This window comes from Leucopleurus acutus (genome assembly GCF_964270905.1).
Source record: "Leucopleurus acutus genome assembly, chromosome: 11".
In the NCBI taxonomy this organism is placed as follows: domain Eukaryota; kingdom Metazoa; phylum Chordata; class Mammalia; order Artiodactyla; family Delphinidae; genus Leucopleurus; species Leucopleurus acutus.
The window spans coordinates 22,311,533-22,328,722 of record NC_139152.1 but is presented as its reverse complement, the minus strand read 5'-3'; the positions used below and the strand labels follow the sequence as shown (position 1 = coordinate 22,328,722).

Genomic DNA, 17,190 nt, shown 5'->3' with positions numbered 1-17,190 from the left:
TTCTGTAGTCAAACTATAGAGACAAAGCACATAAATTGCAAGCTATTCAAGAATAGCACCATATTTTGTGTGTGTATATGTGTGTGAATTGTGGAAAACATCTAGGCATTAGGACAGTGATATAACACTGTTTAGATTTTATTCTCTAAGTTACTAAAGTGAACCGACATTTAGAAATGGACCCTTATTCAATTTGAATATCTCCAACAGTATTGTCTTAGGGAATTCAAGGTTTATTTCTGAGTAATATGCAGTGCTAGAAACTCATGGACAACATGTGGAACAAAGTATTTAATTATGAATTAGGTAATCAGGGCATTTGTGGCTGCATCAGATATTGCATTACAGTACTGTATTATTAGGCTGTCTTCCTATAATGTCAGTTTCTGTGGGCCATACAAGAAATTAGGTGACATGAGGGGAAAGTAAACAGTCATGTATTTTTGCTTTTAATATACAGGACAGTTTTGCTTTTAATGTCAGCACACTCCGTGCCATTTTGCTATAGATCTTTTTCTTGTATCACCTTATTGGTTCAGGAGAGTTCACAACCATGTCTGTGGGGCAGAAAGTAAATTGATCATATTTCGAATAGGATAATATGGGAGGCTTAGTAAATAGTTCTTCTACAGCCATGGAGAGAATGATAAATCAAATATCATAACTTCTGATCTGCTGCATTTTCTTTCTTTGGATATTATTAAAGCAATAACTTTTGATGATCCTTTCCAAAACAAGATGGAGGGACTAGTGCAAAATAATTTTGTTAAAGATTTTATAATTGCCCTTTTAAAGACTGCTAGCTTATTTGTTTGTAGATAGTCCGGACTTCCACCAGATGGCAGTAAACACTTATTTCCTAACTATACAGTAGTCTTCGGCTTTAATTAATTAGGTAAAAACTTTGTACTCAAGAACCTGTACCTTAGCATAGAATCTTATGCATATTAGGGCTGTAGTTTTAAATATCCCAATGTTTAGTTCTCTATCAAATGTACCAGCCATAGTATATGAAAAATGACTCTCTCACTCTCTTTCTCTCTCTCTCTCTATATATACACACACATATATCACACATATATATACATACATGTACAATATTTATATATAATAGAGGAATATGCATACCAGACCCTATACACATGTATAAATATATATCAAAATAGAAATGATGCCTGGCACATATAAGCATCCAGTAAAGGTTATTTTCCCCGTCTTTTCTTTTCTAGACCTAACAGCATAATAGGTTGGCTCTGAAATGCCTGGTCATTCGAAAGAGGAACATATAATTATTTAGAAACCCACATGTGATGGTTTTATAACTTCAATGGTATATATAATAAAAATTGATCAAATGACTTTTCATTATAAAAAAGTAACTTTTTTTTTTTACGAAAATGAACAAAAATTATGGACTTACAACTTGTGGTCTGCTTCTTGCTATTGTTAGAGGGACAGTTGCAGCTGTCTTTAATTTGATAGGTGGTACAGCCATGACTTTCTCTCTCTAGGTGTTCATGATATCACTCTCTCTCTCTCTGCCGCTTTTCTATTCTGACTTAGTCACACTCTCTACCTGACTTCATTCTGGTCCTCTTTGGCCTCTTAAATGAGGACTCCCTTCAGAGCTTAGTGGTGGCTGTTAACTCTTTCTCTTCTCTGTCACTCACTCCCGTGGCTGCAGTGGATCGTGACTTCGATCTCGGGTATCCCACTGCCATTGAAACTCAATAATCATATCTAAGATGGAACTGTTTTCCCACAGAGAGTGAATTTTCTTAGCTCTGGGTTAAAAACTTGGGAGTCACGATAAACGTGTTTTTCTCTCTCAGTTTATGCATTCAGGCTCTCCTGACTCTGTCTCTGCAAAATCTTTTGCATCTGCTTTTTTCCTTTCCATTTCAGCATTGATATCGTTGGGGCTCTGCCACCTCTTACACGAACCCCACACTTGGTTACTTTGCTTCTTTCATCATCTGTCTCTGTCTCCTACTAATTACGGCCAAGTGAGGATTTTTAATGCACTGTTTCTGCAGACATTTTCCCAGTGATATTCAAAATCTTTCTGAAGATGCAAACCCTTTAGCCTGTGGCAAAAAGCCCCGTTGGCCCGGCCTCTTCCTACCTTGGATCACACCAGTACTCGATATGGAGGTGGGAGGGAAGTTATATGCTATCAGAACTAAAAGATGTAGCTTTGGAGCCCTCAGACCTGTGCTTCTGAATAACCCTGCCACTCGCCAGCAGTGTGACTTTGCATGGGGTACTTCACTTGATGCCTCCTCTGGAAAATGGGGCTAAGGGTCCCTTCTAATAGGGTAATTGTATGGGGAAATGAATGAACTTTAAAAGCATATAAAAAGTATTCCGTAAATGACATTTATGGGTCTTCTCTCATCAAGGCTCATTTTCTCACCTATTTGGCATTGGCACCGCCTGCACTGCCTGTCCTCTTTACCCCCTCTTCCTTCTTCTTTTTTTTTTTTTTCAGTTTTAGTTTTTATTTTCTTTGTTAACTTTTATTTTATATTGGAGTGCAGCTGATTTACAATGTTGTGTTAGTTTCAGGTGTACAGCAAAGTGCTTTAGTTATACATATACATATACCTATTCTTTTTCAGATTGTTTTCCCATATAGGTTATTACAGAGTATTGAGTAGAGTTCCCTGTGCTATCTAGTAGGTCCTTGTTGAGAATCAATTTTATATAGATAATCTTTCCTTCTCTCCCAGTCATATTGAATAATTCTACCTATCCTTCAAGGCTTCACTCATATGCTAACTTCTCCATGAATAATTCTTCAATAAATTTGCCCACCACAGATCCCTCCTTCTTCTGACCTATATTATTTATAAATTATGCATTGCTGTCTTATATCTCTTGTCACATTCTATTTTGTATTACCGCTAACTGTATTTATGTCTTCTCTTCCCTCCTAGATTGTAAGGTCTTGTGGTCAGGGACCATATTCTCTTTGTCTTTGCTAAAATACCATATGCCACCATGCTTTGTCCATTATAGATGTTCTATTAATATTTATTGAGTAAATGATTGAGTAGCATATTAGATCTTTCTCTCTCCAATGCCAGATTTATAACTTATTTTTTAACATAAGGAAATGTTTCCTTTAAAGCCCTAAAAGATTCAGGAACCTCCACATCACTATGTCTTTTTTCTCCCATCTTTAGAAATGTATTTTTTGGATTCATCCTTAGTCTAATTACTTAATTACTGTGGTTATTATGGTTACAGTAGGAAATCAGCAGTATAATTGAAACATATATTAAAGTGTATATTTACTTGGCCTTTGGTTAATTTTGGCGAATTTATGTAGCCATAGATTTGTTTGGGTGCTTCCTCTTCCTCTTTCTCCTTCCTCGTCTTCCTGTTCTTCTCCTCCTTCTCATTATTATTATTATCACTTTAATGAATTTACTGAAGCAATAATCTTATTTATTTTTTAATGTTTTTTAAAAAAATTTATCTGTTTGGCTGCATCAGGTCTTAGTTGCGGCACGCGGGATCTTTCATTGCGGTGCCCGGGCTTCTCTCTAGTTGTGGCCCACGGGCTTAGTTGCCCCGCAGCACTTGGGATCTTAGTTCCCCGACCAGGGATTGAACCCACGTCCCCGGCATTGGAAGGCGGATTCTTAACCACTGGACCACGAGGGAAGTCCCTGAAATAATAATTTTATATAAAAAAAGGCCACATTGCAGCCTGTGAGACACAAGATGAGGCGAAATCTAACTGATCGGCACTGTCTTTAGTATTGTTGCCAAAGACATGAATATATAAAATTTAATGACATGTAATTAGTATGATTAGGATTTAGTCATAGGCTTTTCTCTTTTACAGATGAGGACCCTGAGTTCCATGGAGGTTAGGCGACCTTTCCTAAGGCCCATGGCATTTCTTTCCAGACCAGAGTCTGGAATCTGGTTCCACACACATCCCTCAGGAACTGAACTGGGTGATCCTAAGAGGGTGAAATGTGTGAAGACAACTAGAGAAAGTAACATTGTCTTTAAGGTAGAATATGACCTATGTCTTAAAGGGCATACATGACTCCTGTTTGACTTAGGTATGTTAATTCCTGTTTCCGTACACATTTTAGTTATGGATATGTCATGGCTTCCAGCATGAAGTTAATATACTTTACAGTCTTTAACCAACTAGTCTAAATGCTTAATGAATGAAAGCTTTGACCATAGGTATATCCTGGTTAAACATGTTACATATCTTTTGAATATAATTTAGCTATAATTTTAGTATGTATCTTTTAATTTCAAAAGAAAAGTCTGAATTCTTCAAACTGAAAACAAAAGAATATAACACAGTGATCCTTTTCTTTTTTTTAAGTCATTTTATTTTATTTTTATTTGGCTACACCACATGGCATGTGGGAATCCTAGTTCCCCGACAAGGGATCGAACCTGGGCCCTGGCAGTGAAAGCGCCAATTCCTAACCAGTGGACCGCCAGGGAATTCCCTAAAACAGTGATCCTTGACTAAAAGAGCTAAATAAACCCCTTCTGTGCACTATGCTGACCTTTCATTACTACTGAGTGAAAGTGTTTCTTTTTGAGTTTGATTAATCAGTAGACAGGAGGCCAGTTAAGTCACTGTCTTTTCACTTTCTACCTTTCACTGTTGGATTCCAAAAGCAGGAATAATACTGTTTTGGGACTGATTCATTTATTCATAATTCAAGGGAATTTAAGGAGCCTGAGGTATGCATCTCCATAGAAAAATAAAATTCAGCCTCAGATCTCCCCAATTGCTGGCCTAGCACCAACAAGCAACTTGTAACTGGATTCCTGTTTTATCATCCCTCCCCCACCCCCGTAGTCTGTCTGCTCTGAAAATTGAAAGACTGCTGTCCAGTGGCTCTTGGACTTGGTTCTGCCTTCCAGCCACTCCTCTCCCACTCACTTTCTGATTTGTTTAACTATTTGTTTAACCACAGTTTAGTTTTGTCTGTTCTTAGATTTCTTATAAATGGAGTCATACCATGTCTGGCTTCTTTCACTTTAAAATCGAGATGTAATTGACATATAACATTGTATTAGTTTCAGGTGTACAACATAATGACTTGAGATATATATATGACATATATCTATATTGACATGATTACCACAGTAAATCTTGATAACATCCATCACCACACATAGTTATAAATTTTTTTTCTTGTGATGAGAACTTTTAAGATCTACTCTCTTAGCAACTTTCAGATATGCAATTCAGTATTATTAAATGTAGTCACCGTGCGCCATCACATTACCAGGACTTATTTTCTTATAACTGGAAGTTTGTGCCTTTTGACCCCCTTCCCCGATCTCTTCCACTCCCACCCCTGCCTCTGGTAACCACAAATCTGATCTCTGTTTCTATAAGTTTGTTTTCTGTTTGTTTGTTTGTTTTAGATTCCACATATAACTGAGATCATACAGTATTTGCCTATCTCTGACTGACTTATCTCACTTAACATGATGCCCTCAAGGTCGATCCATGTTGTTGCAAATGGCAGGATTTCCTCCTTTTTATGGCTGACTAATATTCCATGGTATATATTTCTGAGATCTACCCTTGCTGTGTACCTCGGCAGCCCATCATGTTAGTGCTGAGTAGTACTCCATTGTTTGAATATGCCATATTTTGTTCATCCATTCTCCTGTTACATGATATGCATTTTTGTCTAAGCCTAATTTCTGGCCCTATTTTATGTCCCTACCATTGTTCCCCCCACCTTTCCCATCATCCTCAAATGAATGTGCCTGTTTGAGTTGATTTTCCTGGAATAGGGTTACCTCTGCATACAGAGTTCTTTCTTTAGCTGAGCAGAGCTTTATTTTCCGTAATCTTTGATTATTGCTTGTATTCCACTGATTTTCTGTTCCTTCTAGTATCCTGGTTGCTCATTAGTTGATTCCTCATTCTCTGGTCCTCCGAGACTATTTCCTTTTTCCTAATTTTCATTTCTTTACACCTTTCCTCTATGGTGAAAGATAGCTGCCCCATGTTCATCCTTTGCACCACTCATTTCCAGTAATGTCAACTATGCTTGCTCCCGCTGCTGACATGGACTTTAATTTTGTATTTATGTTCTCATTGTTATTGAGATCCTCCTTAATTTAACTTCTTTTTATATTGTGATTATTTCTTATATTATTTATCTGATTATTTTTATATTTTTCTGTTCATCTTCTGCTGCCTTCATATGGAGGCAATGTTTACTTGCACTTTCTTGAATATGCCAAACCATTTCCTGAAAATTTATTTTGTATCATACCATAGATAATATTCAGAAAGACTCTGAGAAAGAATTCCCCCCCATTTTAACATACTTTTTAACCAGTCCCATGTTGTTTTTTCCTGCTTTCCTCCCTTATTGTCCTCAGACGAGTGAGCTCCATGAAGAAGCAGAACGGTTGAGTGGACGGTCTTTTTGTTCCATTTCTTTTTTTCTCAGTCCTCTTGCTAAATCTTCAGCTGCAGGGCAGCCTGCAGGGTCCTGATGTACTTCCCAGTTCCAGCAGGTGTCAAGTCTGCGTCCCTGGACTCTCTTGAGGTTGCTTCTCTCCCCGGCCCTCTGCTATTTTTCCTTTATCGCACAGTGTCATTCCAGCCCACAGCAGCTACAGTTCTTTCTCTTCTTGCCCTTTCTTCAGACAGCGCTTCTTAGAAAGCCCTCTGCCATCATCTGCTCCCTCCGCTTTCTGCCCATTTGCTTTCTGAGCTTTGCTGTATCTCTTTGGCCATGAGAAGACAGACAGAGGTAGTGGACAGTGGGTGGGAGGATGGGGGAAACAATTTTCTGCTCCATCTCACAGCAGCTTCTCAGTGATGGAGAAGCACTTCTGTATAGGTCTTTGGTTGGTGAATACTCGGGATCTCTGGGTTGGGGGCACATAGTGGAACCGCACCAAGTATCTTCTGAACTGTGTTCACCCGGCCACTAGCTTGAAGTCAGGTTGAGGTTTGCCATGAGATGACAATTGGGGAGTTGTTGCCTCTCCCCCAGCACTGTCGGCTTTATGATTACTGTCAATTCATTGATGATTGGGGGTTCAGATGGTTTTCAACCTTAGTCTTCAATGAGATGGAGAGTGTTTTGCTTTGTTTTTGATCATTTTCAGTACCGTCATTAATATTTAGTGATAAGTTGGGAGGGGCATTCCTCAGAGCTACTAGCCAAGTGTAATTCTGAGAAAGACTCCCAGCCTTACATCTTAAATGGTGACTTTAATTACCTGGGGTCGTGTATTGTATACACCAACCGATTCACATTAATAGGATTACATTCAATTGGACAACTTGTTATTTTGAGAAAACACCTTCTAAACCATATGCTTTACAAATGATCAGCGAGGACATCTTTTTGAAACTGTGTAGTCAGGTGGGAGTCAGGAGTTACGGATGCTAAGCAGCTGGAAATATGTGGGCCAACAGGCAGCATGTGCAGAGCTCATGCTTTCTCATTGGAATGACCCCTGAACTCCACAGTCCAACCCAGAGACATGTGTTCTTTTTTTTTTTTAACATCTTTATTGGAGTATAATTGCTTTATATTGGTGTGTTAGTTTCTGCTGTACAACAAAGTGAATCAGCTATACGTATACATATATCCCCTTATCCCCTCCCTCTTGTGTCTCCCTCTCACCCTCCCTATCCCACCCCTCTAGGTGGTCACAAAGCACCGAGCTGATCTCCCCCCGTGCAATGAAGCTGCTTCCCACTAACTATCTATTTTACATTTGGTAGTGTATGTATGTCAATGCTACTCTCTCACTTCGTCCCAGCTTACCCTTCCCCCTCCCCGTGTCCTCAAGTCCATTCTCTGTGTCTGCGTCTTTATTCCTGTCCTGCCCCTAGTTCTTCAGAACCTTTTTTTTTTTTTTTAGATTCCATATATGTATGTTAGCATATGATATTTGTTTTTCTTTCTGACTTACTTCACTCTGTATGAGAGACTCTAGGTCCATCCACCTCACTACAAATAACTCAATTTCGTTTCTTTTTATGTCTGAGTAATATTCCATTGTATATATGTGCCACATCTTCTTTATCCATTCATCTGTCGATGGACACTTAGGTTGCTTCCATGTCCTGGCTATTGTAAATAGAGCTGCAGTGAACACTGTGGTATCATGAATTACCTCTTTTTGAATTATGGTTTTCTCAGGGTATATGCCCAGTAGTGGGATTGCTGGGTCGTATGGTAGTTCTATTTTTAGTTTTTTAAGGAACCTCCGTACTGTTCTCTATCTCTCCATCTGTTTGAGACATGTGTTCTTGTTTGTTAGTTTAAATAGTCCTCATGCATTAGCTGACATAGCGGGTATATAGATCCTCTTTTGCTTGACTTTCTTTTCTTGTGTGTATAGCACGTGGAGCATGATCTTGAATCACTGTTAAAACCTTCCTTTGGTCTGCTTTTAGAAATCGGTGTCTGCATTATTGGTCAAGAGCAGATTTTGTGGTGGGCAAAATGAACTCTCTTGAATGCTTCTTAAGAGGTGGTGAGACTGTCAGCTCTCACTTGTTCAAAAATGTCAACAGTTTGATACAAACAAAGGCCATAAATTTGGCATTTTAACTCTTGTCTCCTGTAACTAGGGTTTGAAGGTATTTCCTAACCGTTTCTTTCTTAGCCTCTTTTTATGTTAAACGTAGTTAAGTGTACAATAGTGTACTGGAATTAAAGATCACTGGTCTTGTTAATGTGCTTTTAATAGCATTTCAAAACTAGCTTTGTTTTTTGTTTTTAGCTTAACCCTGATTATCGAGATGCCCAAAATGAAGGAAAAAGTGTGGTGAGTAGAATTGCTTTTTTCCCCGTCAAATACAAGCATATTATTTATATTTTATATGAACAAATTGAAAAGGTAGTAGAAAATTTGAAGACTAGGGCTCTGAGAGAGATTCTCCAAGTAGAGGCTGTGGATTGAAGATAAAAAGTAAATGATGATTTGGCTTCGATTATAAGAAGATGACCAGAAGTGGGTGTTTAGGGAGATTTCCAGCAACTTGGAGGCCACTTATGATAGATCGCTGAAGGCAACTGGATTTGGGAGGTATGGTGGGTCTAGGTTTAGTTTTCAGAAGTTCATAGAAATTAGGAAGGAGGAGTGGAATTGTGGCATAATATTAAAATAGGACAACAGAACAATCCTTTTCAATTCAAAATAATTTGGTTTCTATTTATGGGGAAAAATTGTTCAGTAACTAGATAATTCTAATTTCTAAAGCCAGTTTTCATTATAAATACTTACTATTATTTATCCTGCTCATCTCATCATAATTTGGAAAGAATATGACTTAACAATGACAACATGATTTAATTCAATTAAAAAATTCATAGAGGAAGGGAGTTACCAGTGGGGATGGGGGTGGGTTATGGGTGAAACTGTATGGTGATGGATGGCAACTAGACTTGTGGTGGTGACCACTTTGTAGTATATAAGATGTCGAATTGTTAATGCTGTACACCTGAAACTTATTAAAAAATTCAGAAATTCAGGATATTTTGATGTGATCCAAATAAAGCCTGGATGATACACTGGATTTTTTTTTTTTTTGGTGTTTCCTATTATCGATCATTTTTATTATTGTTGTTATATCAATATTTTTGATTACTCCTGCAGCTACTGTCCACTGCTCCATGGTGTCTACTGCATTTTCTGTGTGTGACTCTCAGCAGGGCTGGATTTCTTTAAAAGCAATTTAGCCAGATATTTTGATATAAAATAGACACAGTCTATAATACAGTTCTGTTAGGAATTTTGCCATCCCTTTTGGAATGGGTAGGTATTATTACTGCATCACCCCAAATTCTGCTCTTTGATAGAAACTGTTGGAATGTTTCATTAAAATGACTACTGTTGTACATTGGCGCACAGATTTACGTTTTAGGAGGATATGGGGCAGATGGATCAAATAAGAATTTCTGGACCTGAGTCAACCCTGTTTGACTCCTCTCTCCATATGATTATCATGTTTACAATAGAAATAAGCGAAGTATCAGGTCACTGACCCAGTGAAAACTTTAATTTGTGTCAAAATGTCTTTAAATATAGAAGTAGGTTTGTTCGATCCATTGGATCTTTTATTTATGATTCAATTTTATGTGTCTGTGTGGGCTTTTCTCCCCCTGGTTTTCAAATAGCTGCAGCAGGACTGTTGGGTCCTTACCTTCCTATGATTTAGGAAAATGCTATCAGTAGCCATGTTTAAAAAGCAAAGTGTGAATCATAGTTTCTTTGGTTCTTCCTATAAGCTTGTCGATGGTCTCAATGGTTTCCGGCCAGAGACCACCAGGAAAATGCCCATACAAGTGGCGTTTATAACTCACTGCACGCACACTATGGGGAACCGTGCTGCTTCTGAGTAGGAAGGTGTTAGAAAAAACGTCTAATAGGAATTGGGCTTGTGCGATTGATTTTGGGGAAGATTTAAAGAAGTGGGGCTTTGCTGTGGACGGGAATGCTGTTAGGAAGAGGAGGTATCTTAATACATTTTATCTGTGGGTAGGGCAGGCTAGCTCTGTAATTGCTAAAGAAGCAGCAGTCGCTCATATTCGCTAGAGGACAGGAGCAGGATTGTCATTTTTTGTGGCTTGAACAACGTTCACAGTCTGTCGGTGTTCAGATATGGTCAGGGAGTGGGGTTGTTTTGTCTTGGTCCATTCCAGTCATGAAGTGACCTTGTCTGGTGTGTTGCTGTTTTGTGAAATTGTCCATATTCACCAGGAGAACACCAGGAGAACCAGCTTGAGTGTCAGGCCAGCTCCTAGCAACACCAAGGCCTGGCTCATCCACCAGGCCAGCTGTCGGATGTCGGGGACTGCTTTTCTCTTTGTCAAGGTTCATTCCTGTGATATTCTCTGTGACTTCTTGAGCGTGCTGTCGAGACAGCGGAGCTCTACTGTAGCACCACCTTGAACTTGTGTAGCCTTGGACAAGTCAGATAGCTTTCCTGAGACTCATTTTCTTCACCTGTCTGATAGGATGAGGATGTTTGCCCTACATCTCTCACCTGCATGCCATTGGGATAAAATGCCAGCAGACAAATGGGAAACTCTCTGAATAAAAGATGTTAGTAGGCTAAAAATGTAAGTTGTTTCTATTCAAAGGTCATCATATCAAAGCTTCAAATTGTGCAATTGAATTAAATCTCTGGCTCGTCTCCTTTTGGCTACATACCCTTTGGAGATGCTACCGATCATTCTGGGCAGAGCTGAGTGGGAGAATAGAGTGAATGAAGGGTTATGGAGCAGCGCAGAGCATATAAATCAGTAATAAATCCATGGTGAAGTTTACTCTTTGTGTTAATCAAGCTTTTGATTAGACTTGCTAAATATTTTTCCTTTGTATTCTGAAGTACAGTTTCTTTATCCTCCTCTAAAGGTGAGAAAGAGGACTCTTCTGTTTAAGCAGTGTTACTAGCAATACTTTAATTGCATACAACATAGGTGGGTTTGCTTTTGCTCTAGAATTTTATGACTGGATCTCATCTGTCATCTCAGAGACACATCCAACTGGAGACATCTGATTTCCTTCTCTCTAAAACCCCTAGCTTGAAAGTAAATAAAACTGAGAATATGGAACAGTAAAGCTAACAACATGGCTTCTCATTTTAGACACCATTTACCGTCTAGCAATGATGATGTTTCTGTCTAAAAAAGAAAACAGAGGAGCGTTTAGAGTGTAGCCTGTGAAAAATGAAATCAGTTTCCCAAAACAATGCTATCTCACCTCAGATCTGGGTTCCAGTAACACTGAGTTCCCTGTGACCACGCTAATTATTTTCTTTCCTAATTTTCCCTATGTTGTCTATTTAATATCCAGTTAATATTTTTCCTGTAATTTAGAAACCTTTATCACATGTTGCCTGCCATTTTTGAAGTTTCGGAGGTTAATGGATAATACTGCTGAAATGAGGCGGAGTGTGTCAGAGCTCCCATTAAGACCCAAATAGCTGTATTTATTCTACAGAGAAGTCTATTATAATTTCCAATCTTACAAATGTACAGCATCCACAGGGACCCTGTAAATATTGGAACTGTATCAAGCCCAGCTGGGAACCTGAAAGTCGTTAGTTTTTTCTCCGTGCAAACTGGCATCTTTTCAAATGGCTCTTTGAAGGAGATTTTTCTGGAATAACACCACCCATTTTAACATTACCTTATTTATGTGGAATGTGATCTGATTCTTCCAGGGAATGTCTTTTGTCTGTGCTGGGGATCCTCGGCCTCAGCAATACTGATATATTGATATTCGGGCCAGATCATTCCTGGTTGTGGTCGGGCTGTTCTCCGCATTGTAGGATGTTTAGCAGCATCTCTGGACTCTACTCACTAGAGACCAGGAGTGGTCTCCCTGTTCTCCATCCCCCATCCCCCGCCCAAGTTGTGGCAACTAAAAGTGTTTCTGGAAATTGCCAGACGTCTCTGGGGAGCCAAACTCTCTCCCTTTGAGAACCATCCGTCTTTGTGCAAAAACATACATTAAACAGAAATGTTCTAGGAAGCATGAAACTTTGCCGAAATAGACTTGAAAATTCTCTTCTGTAGAATTTTTCTTTTGGGGGAGGGTACCAGATCCTGAAAGAAGACCCGCGAGTTTCTTTGTGTTTTACTATGTATTCGTCAGCGGTAAGATGATAAGGAAAAGAAAGAAAAAAGGGTCATATTGGGAATTAGTTTGAGAGCACCCGATTGTCAAGGAACCGTGGCAAGAGAAGAAGGCTTTGCAGCTTTAAATGGCAGGGCTGTGTCTGTTCCATAAAGTCTGCAGTGAGAGCCCCAGAGGGTCTGGACCAAAACACAGATGCCTACACAAAGTTATGCTGCCGTGGCCACAGGTCTGAATCGGCCCTGAAAACGCAGACATTGTTTCTTACCGAATGTCTCTGGCTCTTCACAGCAGAACTGCTACGTGATGTCTCTGCTGAAAATGCGATGACTCACAAATGAGGCAACAGAGAAGGTGTAACAGGAGGCTCCCTGCTGTGCGGGCAGGGCCCCCAGGAGCTAGAGAAGCTGGCGAGCCATTAGCATCCTCTGGCTTCTCATACAGGATTTTCAATTTGTATAATCTGTGAGGCTGTGTGCCTTTCCTTCCAAGTGAAAATGCTAGTTTTCTAAAAGCCCAGCAGACTAGGTTAACATTCTGCAGCCCTTCATTCCCTAAATTGAGAGTGTTTTGGAGACTGAGATGCTGTTAAATTTCACACCTGTTTAAGCTCTGTTGTACCTTAATGTCTTTTCATGATGCAAAGAGGGAGGGCAGTGTGCTTCTGTAATTCTCTGCAGAGAACTAGTGTTTTGGGGTCTTTTTTCTTACTTAAAAAGAGATGTGGGTTCGTAAACAAAAGCCACAAGCACACAATTTTGAACAGAACTGCCTTCATATTGTAGAAATATAATATTAATTTTCTTGATATTGAAGCTTGATCCATTTATTTAAAAACTGTATGCTTATAACTCATTATTCATATTTTATTATTTAAAAAATTCCAAGGGGCTGGCTTGAAGTTTACTGTCAAACTGCTATGACAGCTTGTTAAGCAAATTAACAGAGTACAAGAGATTAATAGCAGAATGCTTAAGACTATAGCACTGTTTTAAAAAACTTCTAAATGTGTTAGAAGCTCTTATTCACACATAAACAATTGTTATGCTGTTTATAAATGGAACTTATCTATTCATTAAAGCTTTTTTCCTCAGAGACCTAAGCAAATTATTTGGGGGTACATTCCACTTATCCTAGGTAATTAAAATTAAACCACAGGTCTTAAATAGTATGAGTAACTTAGAGTGACCTCTTTTAGCTAGCCCTAATAAGTGAGGTTTCTCTATGGAAAAGATTTTTATTTTTCACTGTAAGAGTGTCAAAATAGAGAGGTCTTTTGACTATTCTTATCAGGATCCCACCGGGAGATATTACCAAGGGGGATGGGGTAGGAGGGCAATCTCTTGCAACCTGAATCTGCTCGCCTTTTATAAGTCTAGAAAATTCATTTTATTAGCCTTTCAAAAGGGGGAAAAGGACAGTGCATACAGGAGGATTGATTCCACTAATGAATTCACAAATGACTGATGTATACACCACAGTGCCAACTGTCAGTTGCTAAGTAGATCTAAATCCTTGGGTCAGTTAGTGCGTTTTCCCTGAAGGAAAATCTATATCAAAACCTAAATTATGATTAGAAGATTGGCGTGGAGAGCTCGGGAAATTAGATGACACACATGCCTTTCAGGGATATGGAATTCCTCCAGGAAAACTGGAATACTAATTTGTTTCATCTACCCTAGCCTGCGGTGAGAGAAACTGTCAAATTCTTGTTCATTGACTCTCCGTTTGTTTAGGTTACATGCTTATCTTCTGTTAATAAAGCCTTTCTTCAAATATGGTTCAACGTAATTGAGTAGATTTTATTTTCCTTAGCTAAAATCATATTTTAATTGTGCCTTTCTAATACTCCATTTAAACCACTTGTGCTCAAATCCCTGTGCCTACATATTCACAAAAATCCTTAGAGTTTTTTTCTACAACTGACTGATCTCGTCCATTATTTCTGCATTCTTACATTCTGAGGCAATCTTCCCTCACATGTATTAATAACACTCATTATGTTGGTGGTTCTTTCTTTTGGCTGCAGTAGCATTGCCAAATCCAGAAAAGAGCTCTTTCATAATATTTCTTTGTGACTGTAACTCTCCTCGTCTATTTCCCCCCACGTTTTCATGTTAAGATGTAATAAACAGCAAACTTCCTTTTCTTTCTTTTAGAATTAGCACTTCCTCTTCTTAAATCTCTCCCTTCCTCTTTCTCTGCCTTCTTCCTCATCATAGTGATTATTATCTTCAATTTCAGACGTCACCACCATTTTTACCATAGGGAAGGAGTTCATAGCTGCACGTGGTATTCTACTGGGCCCTATGTAAGAAGATTGTGTAGATCTTCTTAAGACCTTCTTGACTCAGTTGTTTGGGGTCAGGCAGAAGTGTGATTCCTGTGTCACCATTACATTTCAGAGCCTTCATGGAAAACTGCTCCTTTGCTATCCATATCTTAGTATAACACCTGAATTTTCATGTTGAGCTGCATGGCAGAGATCAACGCCAACAGCACACTTTTTTTTCATTGTTTTAGTTAGTTTGTTCATTCGTTTGTTCCTTCCCTCCCTCCCCCTCTATCTCCCCGTCTCTCCCATCTTTCCTCCCTCCTCCCTCTCTTTTCTTTCCTTTCCTCCCTTCCTTCAGTAGCTTTATTGAGATATAGTTTACATACCATAAGAATTCTCATGTTTAGAATTACAGATCAGTGGTTTTTAGTATGTTCACAGAGTTGTAAAACCATAACCACTATCTAATTTTAGAACATTTTTACCACCCCCAAAAGAAAGCCTGTATCCACTAGCAGCCCCTGGCAACCTGGATCTACTGTCTCTACGAATTTGCCTTTTCTGGACATTTCATAGGTGGAATCATGCAATATATGGCCTTTCTTTCATGGCTTCTTTCACTTAGCATAATGTTTTTAAGGTGCATGCAGGTTGTACCATGTATCTGTACTTCATTCCTTTCATGGCCAAATAATATTCCATTTGGTGCATGCACCACATTTTGTTTATCCATCATTTGGATGATGGTTATTTCTGCTTTCTGGCTTTTATAAGTAAAGCTGCTATGAACATTCAGTGCAAGTTTCTGTGGGGTCATATACTTTCATTTCTCTCGGGTAGATACCTAGAATTAGAATTGCTGGTTATACGTTTAACATTTTGAGGAACTGCCCAACTCTTCCTAAGTGGCTATACCATTTTGTGTTCCTCTAGCAATATATGAGTGTTACAATTTCTCCACATCTTAACGCTTGTTATTGTCTGTGTCTTTGACTATAACCATCCTAGTACATATTCCTAATTAGTAATGATATTGAGCACCTTTGCATGTGCTTCTTGGCCATTTGTATGTCTTCTATGGAGAAATGTCATCACATCCTTTCCTCAATTTTTATTTATTTATTTATTTTTGGCTGTGTTGGGTCTTTGTTGCTGTGCGTGGGCTTTCTCTAGTTGCGGCGAGTGGGGGCTACTCTTAGTCGTGGTGCACGGGCTTCTCATCGCGGTGGGTTCTCTTGTTGCGGAGCACGGGCTGTAGGTGCACGGGCTTCAGTAGTTGTGGCACACAGTCTCTGTAGTTGTGGCACGCAGGCTGTGTAGTTGTGGTTCTTGGGCTCTAGAGCACAGGCTCAGTAGTGGTGGCGCATAGGATTAGTTGCTCCGTGGCATGTGGGATCTTCCCGGACCAGGGATCGAACCCGTGTCCCCTTCATTGGCAGGCAGATTCTTAACCACTGCACCACCAGCAAAGTCCCTTCTCAATTTTTAATTGGGTTATTTGTCTTTACAGCTATTCAGTTGTAAGTGTTCTTTATATATTCTGGATACAAGTCCCTTATCAGATATATAATTTACAAATATTTTCTCTCAGACTATTTTTTTTTAATAGACACTTTTTAAAGAGCGTTTTAGATGCACAGCAAAATCCAGTGGAAGGTACAGAGGGTTCCCACATACCCCTGCCAGCACACAAGTACAGCCTGCTATCAACATTCCTCACCAGAGGGGTACATTTGTTACACTGGTAAACCTGCCTTGACACATCATTATCACCCAAAGTTCATAGTTTACATTAGGGTTCTCTCTCAGTGTTGTACATTCTATCAGTTTGACAAAAGTATAATGATATGTATCCACCATTATAGGATCATACAGAATAGTCACACTGCCTTTAAACTCCTCTGTGCTTTTCCTGTTCATCCCTCCCTCCCCCAATCCCTGGCAGTATATTCACAGTATATTTTTATTGTGTCCATAATTTTGCTTTTTCCAAATATCGTATTTGGAATCACACAGTGTGTAGCTTTTTCACATTGGCTTCTTTCAAGATGCATTTAAGGTTTCTCTGTGTCTTTTCATAACTTGATGGCTCATTTATTTTTAGTGCTGAATAGCATTCCATTGTTTGGATGTCCCACAGTTTATTTACCTACTCACCTACTGAAAGATTTCTTGGTTGCTTCTAAGTTTTGGTAGTTATGAATAAAGCTGCGGTGCAAGTTTTTGTGTGGACATAGCTTTTCAGTTCACTTGGGTAAATGACAAGGAGCACGATTGCTGAA

The 17,190-nt window shown here is 39.1% G+C and overlaps 1 protein-coding gene across 1 annotated transcript in view; it reads left to right on the top strand.

Moving 5' to 3' along the window:
* Positions 1–17,190, top strand: part of ITPR2 (inositol 1,4,5-trisphosphate receptor type 2) — a 526,257-nt gene that overhangs the window by 121,450 nt on the left and 387,617 nt on the right. Inside the window, exon 10 of the mRNA XM_082849662.1 lies at positions 8,770–8,814. Within this exon, the coding sequence (XP_082705788.1) occupies positions 8,770–8,814 (45 nt within the window). The remainder of the gene's footprint in view (positions 1–8,769; positions 8,815–17,190) is intronic.